This window comes from Mobula birostris, chromosome 16 (assembly GCF_030028105.1).
Source record: "Mobula birostris isolate sMobBir1 chromosome 16, sMobBir1.hap1, whole genome shotgun sequence".
In the NCBI taxonomy this organism is placed as follows: Eukaryota; Metazoa; Chordata; class Chondrichthyes; order Myliobatiformes; family Myliobatidae; genus Mobula; species Mobula birostris.
The window spans coordinates 5,447,256-5,465,889 of record NC_092385.1 but is presented as its reverse complement, the minus strand read 5'-3'; the positions used below and the strand labels follow the sequence as shown (position 1 = coordinate 5,465,889).

The following is an 18,634-nucleotide window of genomic DNA, read 5'->3' as shown; positions in this document are numbered from 1 at the left end:
GTTAGTAGGGTAATTGATAGATAGATATACTTTATTAATCCTGAGGGAAATTTGGTTTCGTTACAGCCGCACCAACCAAGAATAGAGCGTAAATATAGCAATACAAAAAACCCCAACAATCAAACAACAAAATGCAAACTATGCCAGATGGAAATAAGTCCAGGACCAGCCTATTGGCTCAGGGTGTCTGACCCTCCAGGGGAGGAGCTGCAAAGTTCGATGGCCACAGGCAGGAATGACCTCCTGTGACGCCCAGTGTTGTATCTTGGTGGAATCTGGCTGGAGTCCAACAGTAAAAAGTTCAATATCCGGTCTACAAACACGTTCCTCGATCGTAATATGACCCGGATTGCACCATCTGTTGTTAGCCAGAACAGTAAGCCCCCAACTCCTTTACGCTTACCGCTGTCAGTGCACTTCCGGTCAGCCCAAATGGTCTAGAAGCCATCCATGGAAAAGTTTTGATCGGGTATGTCCTCGTGCAGCCCCAGTAAAACACATAATACTGCACTCCCGAAATGTTCTCTGACGCCTGGCTAGCGCCGCCAACTCGTCCATTTTATTACCCACCAAACTCCTCTTCTCCATAAGTCTCTGTTGTCTCGACCCGGTCCTCTTTCCTCGACTTTGTGATCCCCCCCCCGCATCCTCTGTGTGTTTTCCTCCAGATTTCAGCAGGGGTGTCCGCCGCTCTGCTCGCTAAACCGGCCGGCATTAACGCAAACAGCTGGTCCCTGGAATAAACAATACGACCATCCTGCTGCCCCGCTAATGAGATGTGTCGGAATGTAACTATTTCCAGCGCTAAAAACCCAAATAAAACTCTCTCCACCAGCATGTTAGAGAGGGTGCAGCTTCAAAGTGTTACCGTGAAAAAAAAATACAACAAATAGCGTAAGTTAAAAAAGTAAGAATACTAGTCGGAACGGCTGTAACAGGCTGCATGCACGATTGGCGCATGCGCACTAATTGGTCACATGGGTGTAATGGGGTCGCGTGGGTTCGTTGGACTGGAAGAGCCTATAACTGTCCTGTGTTTCTGAATGAAATATACAGTGAAATGCGTCAATGACCAACCCAGTCCGAGGATTGTGCTGGGGGCAGCCCACAAGTACCACCATAGCATGACCCCAACTTACTAACCTCAGCTACACAATTTGGAACGTGGAAGGAAAACGGAGCACAGGAGAAAATCCACGCACCAGTTTAGTCGCACCCCTCTTGAATCTGCTTCCTCCATTGTTCAATGAGGCAATTTGAAGGCCAGAGGTAACAAAGCAACACTGAGGGCCAGACTGACCATTCAGAGTTCTGAGTTCAAATCCTGCCATGGCCATTGTAATGTTTAATTCAGTTGATAGGTGACCATGATTGTTCTTGGCAAGTTTTTCTACAGAAGTGATTTGCTTTTTTCTCCTCCTGGGCAGTGTCTTTACAAGGTGGGTGACCCCAGCCATTATCAATACACTTCACAGATTCACTTCAGTTAATAATATTTTTTTTTGATATTGATAACACAAGAGAGATTGCAGGGGCTGGAAATCTACAACAACACACACAAAATGCTGGAAGTCAGGCAGCATCTATAGAGAGGAATAAACGGTCGACATTTCAGGCCAAGACCCGTCATCAGGACTGGAAAGGAAGGGGGAGGAAGCCAGAATAAGGAGGTGGTATGAGGGGGAAGAGTAGGGGCCAGCAAGTGGTAGGTAAATTGGCAAATTAGTTTATTATTGTTCCATGTATGAAGGTACAGTGAAATAATTTGTTTTGCACACTGTCCGTACAGATAATTTCATCACAACTGTGTATCAAGGTTGCTCAAGGGGAAACAGTAACAGAGGATTACAAATACCTGGGGATACGAATTGACAATAAACTGGACTGGTCAAAGAACACTGAGGCTGTCTACAAGAAGGGTCAGAGCTGTCTCTATTTCCTGATGGGACTGAGGTCTTTTAACATCTGCCAGACGATGCTGAGGATGTTCTATGAGTCTGTGGTGGCCAGTGCTATCATGTTTGCTGTTGTGTGCTGGGGCAGCAGGCTGAGGGTGGCAGACACCAACAGAATCAACAAACTCATTCGTAAGGCCAGTGATGTTGTGGGGATGGAACTGGACTCTCTGACGGTGGTGTCTGAAAAGAGGATGCTGTCCAAGTTGCATGCCATCTTGGTCAATGTCTCCCATCCACTACATAATGTACTGGTTGGGCACAGGAGTACATTCAGCCGGAGACTCATTCCATCGAGATGCAACACAGAGCGTCATAGGAAGTCATTCCTGCCTGTGGCCATCAAACTTTACAACTCCTCCCTCCTCCCTTGGAGGGTCAGACATCCTGAGCCAATAGGCTGGTCCTGGACTTACTTCATAATTTACTGGCATAATTTACATATTACTATTTAACTATTTATGGTTCTGTTACTATTTATTATTTATGGAGCAACTGTAATGAAAACCAATTTCCCCCGGGATTAATAAAGTATGACTATGACTATAATGTGGAATAAAATCCCTCCATGTCCCAGTTCTAAAGGGACTTACTTTAATTTGAGGCTGATTCCTCAGATCATAGACTCACCTGCTGATGGAAACCTTGTCCACTCTCTCCAAGCCGATCAGTAACCATGGGTTTCAATGAGATTCCCCCTCCCCCATCCTTCTGAATTGCTGGGGTAGTTGGCCACCACCCAGGCCACGCTCTCTTCTCGCTGCTGCCAGCAGGGAGGAGGTGCAGGGGCCTTAGATCCCACACCGCCAGGTTCAGGAACAGTTACTATCCCTCAACCATCAGGACCCTGATCAAGTGTGGATAGCTTCACTCCCTACAACTCTGACCTTACTCCACAACCTAAAGACTCACTTTCAAAGACTCCACACTCAATGTTCTGAGTATTATTCATTTAGTTTTGCACATTGTTTTTCTGTCAGTCTTTGTTTACGTATAGTTGTTTGTAAATTCAAGTTAAGTTTATTGTAATTTAACTATATACTGTACCAGACATCCCTCCCCTGGTTGGCCTCCAAGGGTGTATGTAATAGTTTGTTTAGTGATTTTTGTCTAATCTGTAAACCAAGTTGGGTAGATGCAGAAAATATGACATTAAAATATGTACTTATATTATCATGTTTATTCTGTTACAACTTTAAGCAAAAGTCTCCAGGGAGTTTGGCCTGATCACGTAGGACATCAATAGAGTAGCTCCTTAGCAGCTAGCCAGCTAGTTTAAATAACGTTAGCTATGCTAATGAATGAATGACACCTGTTAAACTCACCTCAACACGTCTTTTACAGTCTTAACCCACCATGGGCAATATAAAAGTCACTGTTGCAAACAGTGCAGCGAGCAACACTGTCATTATTTTTGAGGTGGACTGTAAAGCCCGCCCACAGAGAAAACTGATAGGTCTACTTAGCACGAAGAGAGACCAATCAGGATGCTCACTCTTCCTCTCCCTCTCAAAAAAATCAATTTCCGGAATATTGTATATAATTTCCGGGCATCAGGGAGCTGCCATCAATATGCGGGAGACTCCCAGAACTTCCAGGAGAGGTGGGATGTCTGCTGTACATGTATACAGTTAAATGAGATGTTTTTCTGAACCAGGGTGTAAAGCACGGTAGTACAAATAACACTAGGGTTGCCAACTGTCCCGTATTAGCTGGGACATCCCATATATTGAGCTAAATTGGTTTGTCCTATATGGGACCGCCCTTGTCCCGTATTTCCCCCGCTAAGGTAGAGCGTCCCTATGAAGCCTTACGTGCCGAAATGGCGTAAAGCGAAGAAGCAATTACCATTAATTTATATGGGAAAAATTTTTGAGCATTCCCAGACCCAAAAAATAACCTACCAAATAACACACAAAACCTAAAATAAGACTAACATGTAGTAAAAAGCAGGAATGATATGATAAATACACACCCTATATAAAGTAGAAATAATGTATGTACAGTGTAGTTTCACTGAACAGAATTGGGAAGATTAAGCCAAAACCGACTTGAAGAAAAAAAAATAGGCACGTACATGCATGCGCACATTATGTATGCGTATATCACGCATGTGCACATGGGTGCCCGCGCAAGGCTTCATGGTCATGGTAGTCTTTCTGGGGTAAACACAAGTGTCCTGTATTTGACTGCTATTTTTGTCCCTTATTTGGGAGTGAGAAAGTTGGCAACCCTACATAACACACAATAACTTAGGAAAGTATTAATTAAATCTTTGAATTAATTATGCATAGGTAAAGTAAAGTGCATAAATTAAATATTGTAGGGTGCAGTACAAATTATCTGGTGACACTTTGAATGCGATGTGGCAGGAAGTTCAGAAATCTAACGGCCTGGGGGAAGAAATTGTTTCTCATCCTGACCGTTCTTGTTTTTATGCATCGGGGTCTCCTGCCTGGTGGTAGAAAGTCAAAGAGGATGCTGGATGAATGGGTGGGATCCTTGATAATACTATATATGCAGGGCCCTTATTGTGTTTCATTATTTTTCTGCAAGTATCTGCAAAAAACTATTGTTTAAATTAAGAAGTAGTATATTGTGACATATATGTACTTTGATAATAAATTTATTTTGTCTTTGACCTGAGAAGAGGTGAGGTACAGAGGGTGGTTATATAGGGGCTGGGGAGAAGCATTGTGTGATGTGGGGGTCTGTAGAATGAGTAACTTAAGCAACCTTTCAAAAGGCCAAAACAAACTCGATGGGCCTTTCGGCACAGCACCCCCGCCCACTCACACCCTGTACAGGTCTGTCTTCTGTCAGTAACAAGTGACAAATGTATATATGGCCGATGTCAGCCTGTCAATTTAAACCAGCGCAAAATCCTGTAATAGATCTGACACTGGTAACCATGGTAACGACCTCGGCCTACAACTATTGTAGAGGAAGCACAGCAGCAGGTGGTCTATGCAAAGAGGCTTCCATCAAATGGTGTTTTTAAAAAAAACACCCAGCGCTTAATTAAATAAAGGAACAGACGCTCACATCTTCATTGCCAAAGTCAATCTAAATGCTGACTGCTTGCCACAGTTGAAGGGGCACAAAACAGAACGCTGGCTGTTCTTAGATGCGTTCCTCCCAGCTGGTTTCGCACAACAGCTGACTTTGGTTACTGTGACCAAGGAAACCCACCTCCCCACCAACACCACTGAACAGCACACAGACTGCTGACTCACAATGACAGACACCTCTACTCTGGCCCAGTGAAATAGAGGTTCAGCAATTGACAGGGTTCATCGTGAATGCATCAGGTAGATCATAGTCGTACTTTATTGATCCCGAGGGAAATTGGGTTTTGTTACAGTTGCACCAACCAAGAATGGAGTATAAATATAGCAATATAAAACCATAAATAAATAATAATATGTAAATTATGCCAGATGGAAATAAGTCCAGGACCGGCCTATTGGCTCAGGGTGTCTGACCCTCCAAGGGAGGAGTTGTAAAATTTGATAGCCACAGGCAGGAATGACTTCTTATGACACTCTGTGTTGCACCTCGGTGGAATGAGATTCCACATGAGATTCTGCAGATACTGACTAAGTCGTGGAGAAATTCTGTAGGTCAGGTTGGAGAAGCAACTCCTCGTACTCCATCTAGGTAGCCTCCAATCTGAACATTGATTCCTCTAACTTGGTAATTTCACTCCTCCACTTCTCTCTTTTCTTTTCTTCTTTCTTTTTCAATCTTTTTATTAGTTTCATAATAATAAACATAGCATAATATTGATACAAATATATTGGGAATACATTGTTGTAATTGACTTAGTTGACACGTAAATGTTAAGTCTCCCAATCATACAGGATACAGATGAACAATATAAAATAAAAAAAATATCTAAAAAAAAAATCATGAAAAAGGAAAAAATATATATATCCCCCCCAAAAAAACTAACCTAAACAGTGTTAATCAAGTAAACTTAAAAAAAAGACATGGGCTGTTATGTAACATCACAGAAAAAAAGAACCATTAGTGTCGACAACTCCGTTCCTCTCAACAGATATTACAAAGAAATATAAAAGTTTGGTAAAGATCAAATTACATCATATGAAAATGTTGAATAACTGGCCTCTAAGTCTTTTCGAATTTAATAGAAGGATCATAAACAACACTTCTAATTTTTTCCAAATTTAAACACAACATAGTTTGAGAGAACCAATGAAATGTGGTGGGAGGATTAATCTCTTTCCAATTCAGCAAAATGGATCTATACTTTTTTACAACTCCCCATTCTGGCTCCTCTCTCACCCCTTCCCTTCTCCTCGCCTGCCCATCACCTCCCTCTGGTGCCCCTCTTCCTTCCCTTTCTTCATTGGTTCACTCTTCTCTCCTATCACGTTCCTCCTTCTTCAGCATTTTACCTTTTCCATCGATCACCTCACAGGTTCTCATTTCATTCCCTCTCCTTCACCAACCCACCTTCCCCCTCACCTGGTCTGACCTAGCACTGGCCAGCTTGTACTCCTCCTCCTCCTCCTCCTCCTCCTCTCCCTACCTCATTCTGATGTTACAAGAATCACTCCTAGTTATAATGATCAGTGAGGCACAGAGAATCTGTATTTACCCACAAGTAACTTTAATTGTCTCAACCAAAAAGCAGGTGGGTTCAGAAACTAACTACATGTGTTCACACCACTAGAATTGCTGCCCCTCCATGAACAGTCAATGAAGAGAACGGGTATTACCCAGGAAGGGAGTCTGTGCTGGCCAGGTGTCCCTCGTGGTCCTGATCGCCATGTGTCCGTGTGGTCCTCCTTATCGGCGATGGTTGGTCTCTGGTTGCTGGAGAGATTTCGCCTCTACGTATTTGGAGCTCCTGACTCTTCTTGTGTTCCTCGTTATTTGACCTGGTGAATCTCCATCCCATTGGCTCAAGGTCACCTGATCTACCTGGGTCACCTTCTTGCTGGTTCTTGTTCAGGGCTACAACCAACATTGTTTCATGGTTCTGCCCATCCCAGCCTTGTGTATTTGTGTCTTTTAACTCTGACTGGTCCAAACCAGTTAAATAAGGCCACCCAGACAGAGTCTAACGAGATTACAGATTACTTCTTAGCTGGGTCTGGTATTTTACATAATCAGTAGCTACTCATCTGAGAATGGTCTCAGATTTAGCAGGTCATTAATGAGGGTACCTAATGAATACTTTGCTTCAGTATTCACTACGGAAAAGGATCTTGATGATTGTAGGGATGACTTGCAGCACACTGAGAAGCTTGAGCATATAGACATTAAGAAAGAGGATGTGCTGGTGCTTTTGGAAAGCATCAAGTTGGATAAATCACTGGGACCGGACAAGATGTACCCCAGGCTACTACGGGAAATTGCTGAGCCTCTGGCAATGGTCCTTGAATCATCAATGGGGATGGGAGAGGTTCTGGAAGATTGGCGGGTTGCAAATGTTGTTCCCTTATTCAAGAAAGGGAGTAGAGATAGCCTAGGAAATTATAGACCAGTGAGTCTTACTTCAGTGGTTGGTAAGTTGATGGAAAAGATCCTGAGTGGTAGGATTTATGAACACTTGAAGAGGCAAAATATGATTAGCAATAGTCAGCATGGCTTTGTCAAAGGCAGACCATGCTTTACAAGCCTGATTGAATTTTTTGAGGATGTGACGAAACGCATTGATGAAGGTAGAGTAGTAGATGTAGTGTATATGGATTTCAGCAAGGCATTTGATAAGGTACCCCATGCAAGGCTTATTGAGAAAGTAAGGAGGCATGGGATCCAAGGGGACATTGCTTTGTGGATCCAGAACTGGCTTGCCTACAGAAGGCAAAGAGTCGTTCTAGATGGGTCATTTTCTGCATGGAGGTCAGTGACCAGTGGTGTGCCTCAGGGATCTGTTCTGGGACCCTTACTCTTCGTGATTTTTATAAATGACCTGGATGAGGAAGTGGAGGGATGGGTTAGTAAATTTCCTAATGACACAAAGGTTGGAGGTGTTGTGGATAGTGTGGAGGGCTGTCAGAGGTTACAGCGGGACATCGATAGGATGCAAAACTGGGGTGAGAAGTGGCAGATGGAGTTCAACCCAGATAAGTGTGAAGTGGTTCATTTTGGTAGGTCAAATATGATGGCAGAATGTAATATTAATGGTAAGACTCTTGGCAGTGTGGAGGATCAGAGGGATCTTGGGGTCCGAGTCCATAGGACACTCAAAGCTGCTGCGCAGGTTGACTCTGTGGTTAAGAAGACAATGGCTTTCATCAGGCGTGGGATTGAGTTCAAGAACCAAGAGGTAATGTTACAGCTTTATAGGGCCCTGTTCAGACTCCACTTGGAGCACTGTGCTTAGTTCTGGTCATCTCACTACAGGAAGGCTGTGGAAACCATAGAAAGGGTGCAGAGGAGATTTACAAGGATGTTTCCTGGATTGGGGATCATGCTTTATGACAATAGGTTGAGTAAACTGGGGCTGAAATGGCTGACACGAGAGGGCACAGTTTTAAGGTGCTTGGAAGTAGGTATAGAGGAGACGTCAGGGGTAAGTTTTTTACGCAAAGAGTGGGGAGTGTGTGGAATGGGCTGCCGGCGATGGAGGTGGAGGCGGATATGAAAGGGTCTTTTAGGGACTCCTGAATAGGTATCTGGAGCTTAGGAAAATGGAGGGCTATAGGTAACCCTAGGTAATTTCTAAAGTAAGTACATGTTCTGCACAGCATTGTGGGCCGAAGGGCCTGTATTGTGCTGTAGGTTTTCTATGTTTCTATTACCTGAAATTCCTTGTGTTCACATTAGATCATCCCAGAGCAAGAAACAGTTCAGAGTCTACAAAATGGAGGGAAACAAAGACAATTGTCTTGTCAGGTTCCCCCGTCCTTGCTTTGTCAAATGCACTAATTGTAGACTGTAGTTTCTTCTGGCCAACTCTGGCTTCTGCCCCCTTCCATTCCAGTCCTAATGAAGGGTCTCGGCCTGAAACGTCGACTGATTTCTCCCCCTCCATAGATGCTGCCTGACCTGCTGTGTTCCTCCAACATTGTGTGTGTGATGCTCTGAATGCAGTCATTAGATCACTAATTGTTAATTATAATTAATATAATTAATCTAGAATATAAAAGCAAGAATGTAATGCTGAGGCCTAATAAGGTACTGGTGAGGCCTCACTTGGAGTATCATGAGCCGTTTTGGGCACCTTATTTAAGAAGGGATATGTGATATGGGAGAAGGTTCACAAAAATGATTCTGGATGTGAAAGGCTTATGAGGGGCATTTGATGGCTCTGGGCTTGTACTCACTGGAATTCAGAAGAATCGGGGATTTCATTGAAGCCTATTGAATATTGAAAGGCCTGGATAGAGTGGATGTAGAGTGGTTAATCTGTGGAATTTGTTGCCACAGGTGGCTGTGGAGGCCAAGTCATTGGGTATATTTAAACCAGAGGTTGATAGATTCTTGATTAGTCAGGGCACGAAGGGATACAGGAAGAAAGCAGGAGTTTGGGGTTGAGAGGGATAAATGGATCAGCCATGATGAAATGGCGGAGCAGCCTGAATGGGCCGAATGGCCCAATTCTGTTCCTATATCTTATGTTGCTCATAATGAGTTCTGCAAGTCATAGAATCATAGAATAGTACAACACAGGAACAGGCCCTTTGGCCCATCTACTCCACGCCAAAGTGTCCACTTGAAGTGTGTAGAGTTTCTCTGTGGCTGTTGGTTGTTTTACCTTGTTCTCCCTCACTGCATTGTGTTATGAATTGATCTGTATGCAAGACAAGCTTTTCACTGTACCTCGGTCCATGTGACAGTAGAGGTGGCCCAGTAGCGTAGTGGTTAGCACAACGCTTTACAGTACAGGCAACCTGGGTTCAACTCCTGCCACTGCCTGTAAGGAGTTTGTACGGTCTCCCTGTGACTGCTTGTTTCCTCTGTGTTCTCCAGTTTCCTTCCACAGTCCAAAGACATACCAGTTGCTAGGTTAATTGGTTATTGTCAATTGTCCTCTGATTAAATTAAATCGGGGGTTGCTGGGTGGCACGACTCGCAAGGCCGGAAGGGTATCTGAATAAATAAATAAATAAATGCATTTTCAAAATGAGAAATGCATTCCAATTCCATTTCACCTCTGACACTTCCCTTTGGCACCTTGTTCCACATTCCTGTCGCCCTCTGGGCAAAAAACCTCTCCCTCGGGTCCCATTTAATCTTCCTCCTCTCACATTAAACCGGTGCCCTCTAGCTTTGTACTCCTCTATTAGGTCCCCTCAGCTATCTGCGCTCTAAGGGACATAAGCCCAATATTGTATTTCCCTCTGCCTTTACTCCTTCCCGTGGCAGTGTGATGTATATACCTGGTCTCTGTGTGAGGAAACTGCCCCTGAGGTCCCTTTTAAACTTTTCCCCTCACACATTAACCCTCTGTGCTTTGTGGTTCTTGATTTCCCAGCCGTAGGAAAAAGTCTGTGCATTAACCTTATCTATGCCCCTAAATAATGTAGAAAGATGTGAGGGTACTCACTTTGGTGCAGGGAGAAAATGTACCTGTCAAATCGTTCTGAAGATTTTGTAAACCTTTAGTGACACAGGAGATTCTGCAAATGCTGAAATCCAGAGTAACACACACAAAATGCTGGAGGAATTCAATCGGTCAGGCAGCATCTATGGAAATGAATGAACAGCTGATGTTTCGGGCCTATCAGATTCCTCCTTCTCCAGCCCCATACATTTTCCACCTATCACCTCGCAGCTTCTTACTTCATCCCTCCACCCCTAACCACCTGGCTTCACCTGTCGCCTTCTAGCTTGTCCTCCCCCCACCTTCTTATTTTAGCTTCTTCCCCCCTCCCTTGCCATCCAGAGGAGGAGTCTCTGCCCAAAATGTTGACTGTTCAGTCATTTCCATAGATGCTGCCTGACCTGCTGAGTTTCTTCAGTATTATGTGTGTGTTACTTAAAATTTTCAGTTATGTCTTGACCCCTCTGACGCCCAGACAGGGTTATCAAGAGGGGGCCATCTCACAGATTCAGGTTGTTCTGGGTAATTTGCTGTACCTTGTTCACCTCTCTCTTCTCTTTGAGTTTATTAGGTTGTCTGCAGAGACTGGAACAAGCTGGCCGGCAAGAGTTACGTGATCTTGAATATGACGGAAAACAGTGAATGTGTGAGTATAAAAACACAACCTCATCTTCACTCCCTTCGATCCTCAGTAGTGCAGTAATGTAACTGCAGATGATGGAAATCCGAAATAAAAACCGAGACTGCTGGGAACAGACACAAGAGGTTCTGCAGATGCCAGACTTCCTGAGTAACACACACACGATTCTGGAGGAACTCAGCAATTCAGGCAGCATCTATGGAGGGAAGTGAACAGTTGACGTTTTGGGCCGAGGTCCTTGGGGGTGGGGGGGGGGCTCCGAGATTTTGCTGAGTTCTTCCATCATCTTGTGTGTGTTTGTATCACTCAGCAGGTCAGGCAGCATCTGTAGGGGGAGAAACTGTTAGCATTTCAGGTCCAGGACCTGGAGTCAGCATCAAAGCTGGCCCCTCAGCCCAGCATCTCCATATCGATCAGGTTGGGTACCTAAGCTAGTTCCACTTGCCCATGTTTGGCCTACCCCTCCTTTCCGTGCACCTATCCAAATGATTTTAAATGTTGAGTAACATATACAAATTGCTGGAGGAGCTCAGCAAATCGGGCAGCATCTGTGGAGGGGAATAATCAGATGCTATCTGAGCTGCTGTGTCCCTTCAGTATTTTGTGTGTGTTGCTCAAGGGTTCACAGATACTCTAGAATCTCTTCTATTTATCACTTAAATGTTGTTATTGTACCTGCCTCAACCACTTGCATATTTGCCCCATCCTCTGCATGAAGAAAGTTCCCCTGGGGTCCCTCGCTATGATCTTGCACCTTTTCATCTACCTGCTGTCTCTTACCTGGCTAACCTCTCGTTATGACTCAGGTCTTCGAGTCCTGGCTACATCCTTGTAAATATTATTTGAATAGTTTCCAGCATCTGAACCACACTGGACTTGAAACGTCAATGGTTTCAGCTCCTACGGGTGCTGCTGGACCTGCTGAATATTTCCACATTGCTTGATGCTCAGTGGTTCATTGAAGCCTCCTTATTGGCTTCCCCAGAGGAAGATCATTGGATATCACTTGGCCATATTTCATTGCCCGCCCTCTGACTGAGAAAGTGGTGATGAGATCTTAAAGATTAGCTTTGTCACACCTACATCAAAAGTTCAAAGTAAATTTTATTATCAAAGTACAAAAAGTCACCATATACAAGCATGAATACATTTTCTTGTGGGCGTACTCCACAAATCTATAGAATAGTAACTATAATAGGATCAATAAAAGAACAACCAGAGTGCAGAAGACAACAAACTGCACAAATGCAAATATAAATAAATGGTAATAAATGATAACAATATGAAATAACAAGATAAAGAATCCTTAAGGTGAGATCATTGGTTGTTGGAACTTCTCAATGGATGGGCAGGTGAGTGTAGTTATCCCCTTTGTTCCAAGCCTGATGGTTGAGGGGTTGTAACTGTTCTTCAAAATGGTGATGTGAGTCTTGAGGCCTTCTAGCTGACAGCAGCACAAGGAAAAGAGCATGGCCTGGGTGGTGGGGATCTCTGATGATGGATGCTGCTTTCCTACGACAGTGTTACATACAATGAAAAGCGTCGCTTGTGTCAACGACCAATTCAGTCTGATGACAGACCACTTGTCAGCATGCTTCCATCGCCAACATAGCATGCCCACAACTTACTGACCCTAAGCCATATGTCTTTGGAATGTGGGAGGAAACCAGAGCATCTGGAAGAAACCCATGTGGTCATGGGGAGACTGTACAAACTCCTTACAGATGGTGGTAGAAATGAACACCGATTGCTGACGCTGTTAAGCATTACCCTAACCACTATGCCACTGTGCCCTGCCAGCTTCTTGAACTTCTGCTCTTCTTCTGGTGAAGGTGAATCACAGACCTGTTCAGGAGAGACCCACTGGGTGATGAAGGTGATATTCTTTCACACTTTCTGGTCACCCCAGAACAGGAAGGATGTAGAGGCTCTGGAGAGGGTACAGAAGAAGTTCAGGATGATGCCTGGATTAAAGGCGAGGAGCTAGAAGGAGAGGTTGAACAAAATTGTATTGTTTTCTCAATACAGAGGTTGTGGGGCACACACCAAATACTGGCGGAGCTCAGTAAGTCAGGCAGCGTCTATGGTGGGGAATAAACAGTTGATGTTTCGGGCCAAGACCCTTTATCAGCTTAACGCTGCCTGACTTTTTCCCTGGGTGGCAATGGCCAGAGGGCATTAGTTTAAGGTGAGTGGAGGAAGTGTAGGGGGGATGTCAGAGGTATGAGTTTTTTTGGAGAGAGTGGTGGGTGCCAGAGGTGGTGGTAGAGGCAGATACATTAGGGACATTTGAGAAATGCTTTGACAGGCATAGGGCTTTGCGGGAGGGAAGGGCTAGATTGATCAGAGTTGGGCATATGTTGTGAAATTTGTTGTTTTGTGGCAGCCGTACAGTGCAATATATAATTTTAAAACAACTATAGCTTACAGTAAGAAATATATATATAAAAAATAAATTCAGTGAATAGTGCAAAAAGAGAGCAAAAGAAGGTTCATGGGTTTAGTGTCCATTCAGAAATCGGATGGCAGAGGGGAAGAAGCTGTTCCTGAATCACTGAGGGTGTGTCTTCAGGCTCCTGGATGACCTCTTGATAGTAGCAATGAGAACAGGGCATGTCCTGGGTGATGGGGGTCCGTAATGATGAATGCTGCCTTTTTGAGACATTGACTTTTGAAGATGTTCTGGACACTACGGAGGCTAGTGCCCATGATAGAGCTGAGTAAGTTCACAACTTTCTGTGCCTTTTTACCATCTTGTGCAGTGGCCCCTTCATACCAGGCGGTGATGCAGCCAGCTAGAATGCTCCCCACAGTACAGCTGTAGAAATTTGCGAGAGTCTCTTGTCTCCTCAAACTCCAAATGAAAAATAGAGTGAAATGTAGCTGTCGCTGTCTTGGAGTAGGTTAACGGTCAGAACAACAATGTGGGCTGCAGGGCCTGTACCATGCTTTACTGTGCAGGGAATGAGAAATCTGTAGGCAGAGGAGGTTTGGTTTAATTTGGCATTTTGTGGAAGTGGAGGAAGGATCTTGCATACATGAGTGGTTTTTGAACTTGGTTGGAATGGGCTGCAGTCTTTGTATCAGCCTCAACTGGCATTGGTTACCATTGAGCGCCATCAACAGGGTATTGGTGGTATTGCAATGTGAAGACACAAATCAGATTCGGGTTTTTTATCACTGACGTAAGTTATGAAATTTGTTGTTCCATGGCAGGCGTAACAAATTACAATAAAAATAAATACTACAGAAGAGGAATAGTGAGGAATATTCTTACTGTAATTTGAATCGTGGGTCATGGACCGATCAGAAATCTGATGGCCGAGGGCAGGAAGCTGTTCCAGAATCATTAAGTGTGGGTTGCCTTCCCCAGTGGTAGCAATGGGAAGAGGGCATGTCCCAGGTGGCAAGGATCCTTAGTGATAGATGCTGCCTTCTTGAGGCATTAGCTCTTGAAGATGTCCTTGAGGGAGGGGAGGCTTGTGTCTGAGGTGGAATTGGCTGAATCTACAGCCCTCCACAGCTCTTGTCAATCCTGTGCAGTGGCCCCTTCATTCCTGATTGTGATGCAGTCAGTCAGAATGTTCTCCATGGTACATCTGTAGAAATTTGCTAGAGTGGAGACATACCAAAATCTCCTCAAACTCCTGATAGAAGTATATCCACTGGTGAAGCTTCTTCGTGATGGCATCAATGTGTTGGGCCCAGGACAGATCCTCTGAGACGCTGACATCCAGGAACTAGAAACTGCTCACCCTTTCCACTACTGACCCCTCGATGAGGACTGCTTTGTGTTCTTCCAGTTGCAAACCTCACAGAGTCACGGGCATATCACAGAAGAACGAGGCCTTGCCGCCATCAAATCACATGCAGTAGCAAACACTGTTTTAGATTTTGCCTTCAATTTCCACACCCTAACTAGTCACAGCAGTTCATCATGATTGTTTTGGTTCTCACTCCCAATTGAAGTCCTCTGTTTCTTGGAGACACAAGAGACTGCAGAAACTGGGATCAAGTTCAAAGTACATTTAATAACAAAGTACATACAGTATATGTCACCACATACAGCCCAGAGATTCATTTTCTCACAGGCATTCACAGTAAAACAAAGAAATACAATGGGGTCACAGACTGATAAACAACCAATGTGCAAAAGAAGACAAACTGCAATTGCAAAAAAAAAGTAATAATACATGATATTGAGAACATGAGTTGTAGAGTTCTTGAAAGTAAGTCCACGGGTTGTGGAATTGGTTACCGCCTTCTGGGCAGTGTCTTCACAGGTGACCCCAGCCATTATCAATACTCTTCAGAGATTGTCTGCCTGGTGTCAGTGGTCACATAACCAGGACTTGTGATCTGCACCAGCTGCTCGTACGAGCATCCACCACCTGCTCCCATGGCTTCACTTGACCCAGGGAGGTGGGTGCTAAGCAGGTACTGCACCTTGCCCAAGGGTGACCTGCAGGCTAGCGGAGGGAAAGAGTGCTTTACACCTCCTTTGGTAGAGACATATCACCACCCCGCCATCCACCACTCACTGTGTTTTTAAAAAAAAAAATCTGCCCCTGACGTTCCTCCTACACTTTCCTCCATTCATCTGAAAATTATGCCCCCTTGATTTAGCATTTCCCTCTCTGGGAAAATGATGTTGGTTGTCCACTCTATCAATGATGTTGACATCTTTTGAGCGTTTGATGGCATTGGGCCTGTATTTGCTGGAGTTTAGAAGAATGTGGAAGGATCTCATTGAAACCTATCAAATACTGAAAGGCCTCGACAGAGTGGATGTGGAGGGGATGTTTCCTATAGTGGGGGAGTCCGGGACCAGAGGGCACAGCCTCAGAATAGAAGGACGTCCATTTAGAACAGAGATGAGAAGGAATTTCTTTAGCCAGAGGGTGGTGAATCTGTGGAGTTCTTTGCCACAGATGGCTGTGAGGCCAAGTCATTGGGTAAGTTTAAAGCAGCACTTGATAGGTTCTTAGTTAGTCAGGGTGTCAAAGGCCATGGGGGAGGTACAAGAAAATAGGGCTGAGAGGGATAATAAGTCAACCATGATCTAATTCTGCTTCTATGTCATATGGTCTTGCATTCCTCTATCAAGTCACCTCTCATCTTCTTACTCTCAAAGGAGAAAAGCCCTAGTTCACTCATTGATGATAGGTGTTGTCTTCTTGAGTAGCACCTACTGTAGATATAGCAGACAGAACTGGCTGAATGGCCTCTTTATGTCCTGTCACTGTTTATAATTTTATCAAGGCAATATTGTTCCCCTCTTGAGACAAGCAATGCTTTGTGTTTTTTTTTTTACTCTCTAAATAGGCATCCGTTAGTCTCGTGAGACCATGGATTTACGCCTTGGAAGGTTAACAGGGCGCAGGCCTGGGCAAGGTTGTATGGAAGACCGGCAGTTGCCCATGCTGCAAGTCTCCCCTCTCAACGCCATCGATGTTGTCCAAGGGAAGGGCCCTAGGCCGATACAGCTTGGCACTGGTGTCATCGCTGAGCAATGTGTGGTTAAGTGCCTTGCTCAAGGACACAACACGCTGCCTGAGCTGAGGCTCGAACTAGCGACCTTCAGCTCACTAGACTGACGCCTTAACCACTTGGCCACGCGCCAGTACTCTCTAACTATTGTTTGTAAAATAAACGATGTGTTTTGTCTAGGAAGTTTTTCGATCCCACAATGGACTGGAGTTGCTGAAGATTGTGGCGGAATCATTCTCAAGAAAAGTGAGTACTCCCACGTCCTCTTGGCTGCTATCCCTGAGCAAACCCAGTGAACACGACAAACATCTCCTGATGATGCTGGCCAGCGATAGAGGTGATTGTCCTCGTTACATCATTGTTCGTTAGATTGCCGTTGGTTTTAGAATTGTTAAGTTGGTTTATTAATATCACATGTACAGAGGAATAAGTTTTGCAGCCTGTCTGTGCAGATCACTTCAAAGCACAAGTACGCTGAGGTGGTGGCTGTCTGTCATGTCTGACGATGACAGGAGACCTGTGCCAGAGAGTAATTGAAGTGGAAAAGCCATTGCACTGGAGCAGTTCCACTCTCTCAACCACAGAAGTCCGGGTATAGAGGTATGAGCAAGCGTCACAAACTGAGGTCTTCCTTGGTTGCAGTGGATGACCACGACATCTTCTGTGCCTCGTCATGCCCTTCACTCTCCAGGGAAGCCATGTGATACCTGCCACTGAAACTGAAAAGTTTCTGGAAAAATTACGGAGGCAAGCGCACCAGAATTATTGGGAAATTCCTTGAACATTTTCATTAGGTAATTATATAAATGAGTTACATCTCCACTAAAGGGAGGTGTAATGCACTCCTTCCCTTCTCTAGCCTGCTGGTCACTATTGAGCAAGGTATAGCACCTGCCCCCCCCCCACCCCCCCCACCCTGTTAGGGTCACAAGAAGCCATGGGAGCAGGTGGTGGATGGTGTATGAGCAGCTGGTGCAGATCACAAGCCCTGGTTATGCGACCACTGACGCCAGGCAAACCATCTCTGAAGGGTATTGATAATGGCTGGGGTCACCCATCTTGTAAAGACACTGCCCAGAACAAGGCAATGGCAAACCACTTCTGTAGAAAAATTTGCCGAGAGTGATCATGGTCATAGACCATAGTCTCTTAAATCATACAACATGGCACATGATGATAATGAATTATATAAAAATACAAACAAGCATAAGGAGGTTAAAATACAACACAATAATAATTCTATAGCACAATCAAACAGTTTAGCAGAGGAAAGATGACCAGAAGCTGTAGTGGGACATAGATGCTACCACAGACTGGTTGGACAGAATGGTCTCATTGCCCGAACTCACCACCAGGCATTGATACCTGGCTTGACTGGCAGTGAGGGGAGCCCTACCCACTAGATCTTTCTCACACAGCAGTGCAGACGCGACATTTACTCAACTCCTGCTTTGCCAACACCTAAGCATTTGTCAAGTACAAATGCTGCGAAGAAAAAGAATTTCAGGATGTATATTGTATACATTTCTCTGACATTAAATGTACCTATTGAAACATCTAGGAAAGGTTACACTGGGGCTTGTCGAGGGTTGTCCCATGCAGCTGTGTAACAGAGGACCCTATTTTGTGCTGCCTATTGGTGTAACTGTGTAAAATCTGTGTGATTCTGCACATTGTTGTTACTTGGCATGTCCTCTTCTCGCTACTGCCATTGGGCAGTTAGCATTGAAGTTTCAGATCCCACACCACCAGGTTCAGGAACGGTTGTGACCATAGAAACATAGAAAACCTACAGCACAATACAGGCCCTACGGCCCACAAAGCTGTACTGAACATGTCCTTACCTTAGAATTTACCTAGGGTTACCCATAGCCCTCTATTTTTCTAAGCTCCATGTACCTGTCCAGGAGCCTCTTAAAAGACCCTATCGTATCCACCTCCACCACCGTCGCTGGCAGCCCATTCCATGTACTCACCACTCCCTGCGTAAAAAAACAACAAACAAACAAACAAGAAACTTACCCCTGA

At 44.6% G+C, this 18,634-nt stretch overlaps 1 protein-coding gene across 1 annotated transcript in view; it reads left to right on the top strand.

The window, feature by feature from the left end:
* podxl2 (podocalyxin-like 2) overlaps positions 1 to 18,634 on the top strand; it is a 56,748-nt gene that overhangs the window by 30,643 nt on the left and 7,471 nt on the right. The window contains exons 4-5 of the mRNA XM_072280089.1: positions 11,048 to 11,122; positions 16,787 to 16,943. Coding sequence (XP_072136190.1) covers positions 11,048 to 11,122; positions 16,787 to 16,943 — 232 coding nt within the window. The remainder of the gene's footprint in view (positions 1 to 11,047; positions 11,123 to 16,786; positions 16,944 to 18,634) is intronic.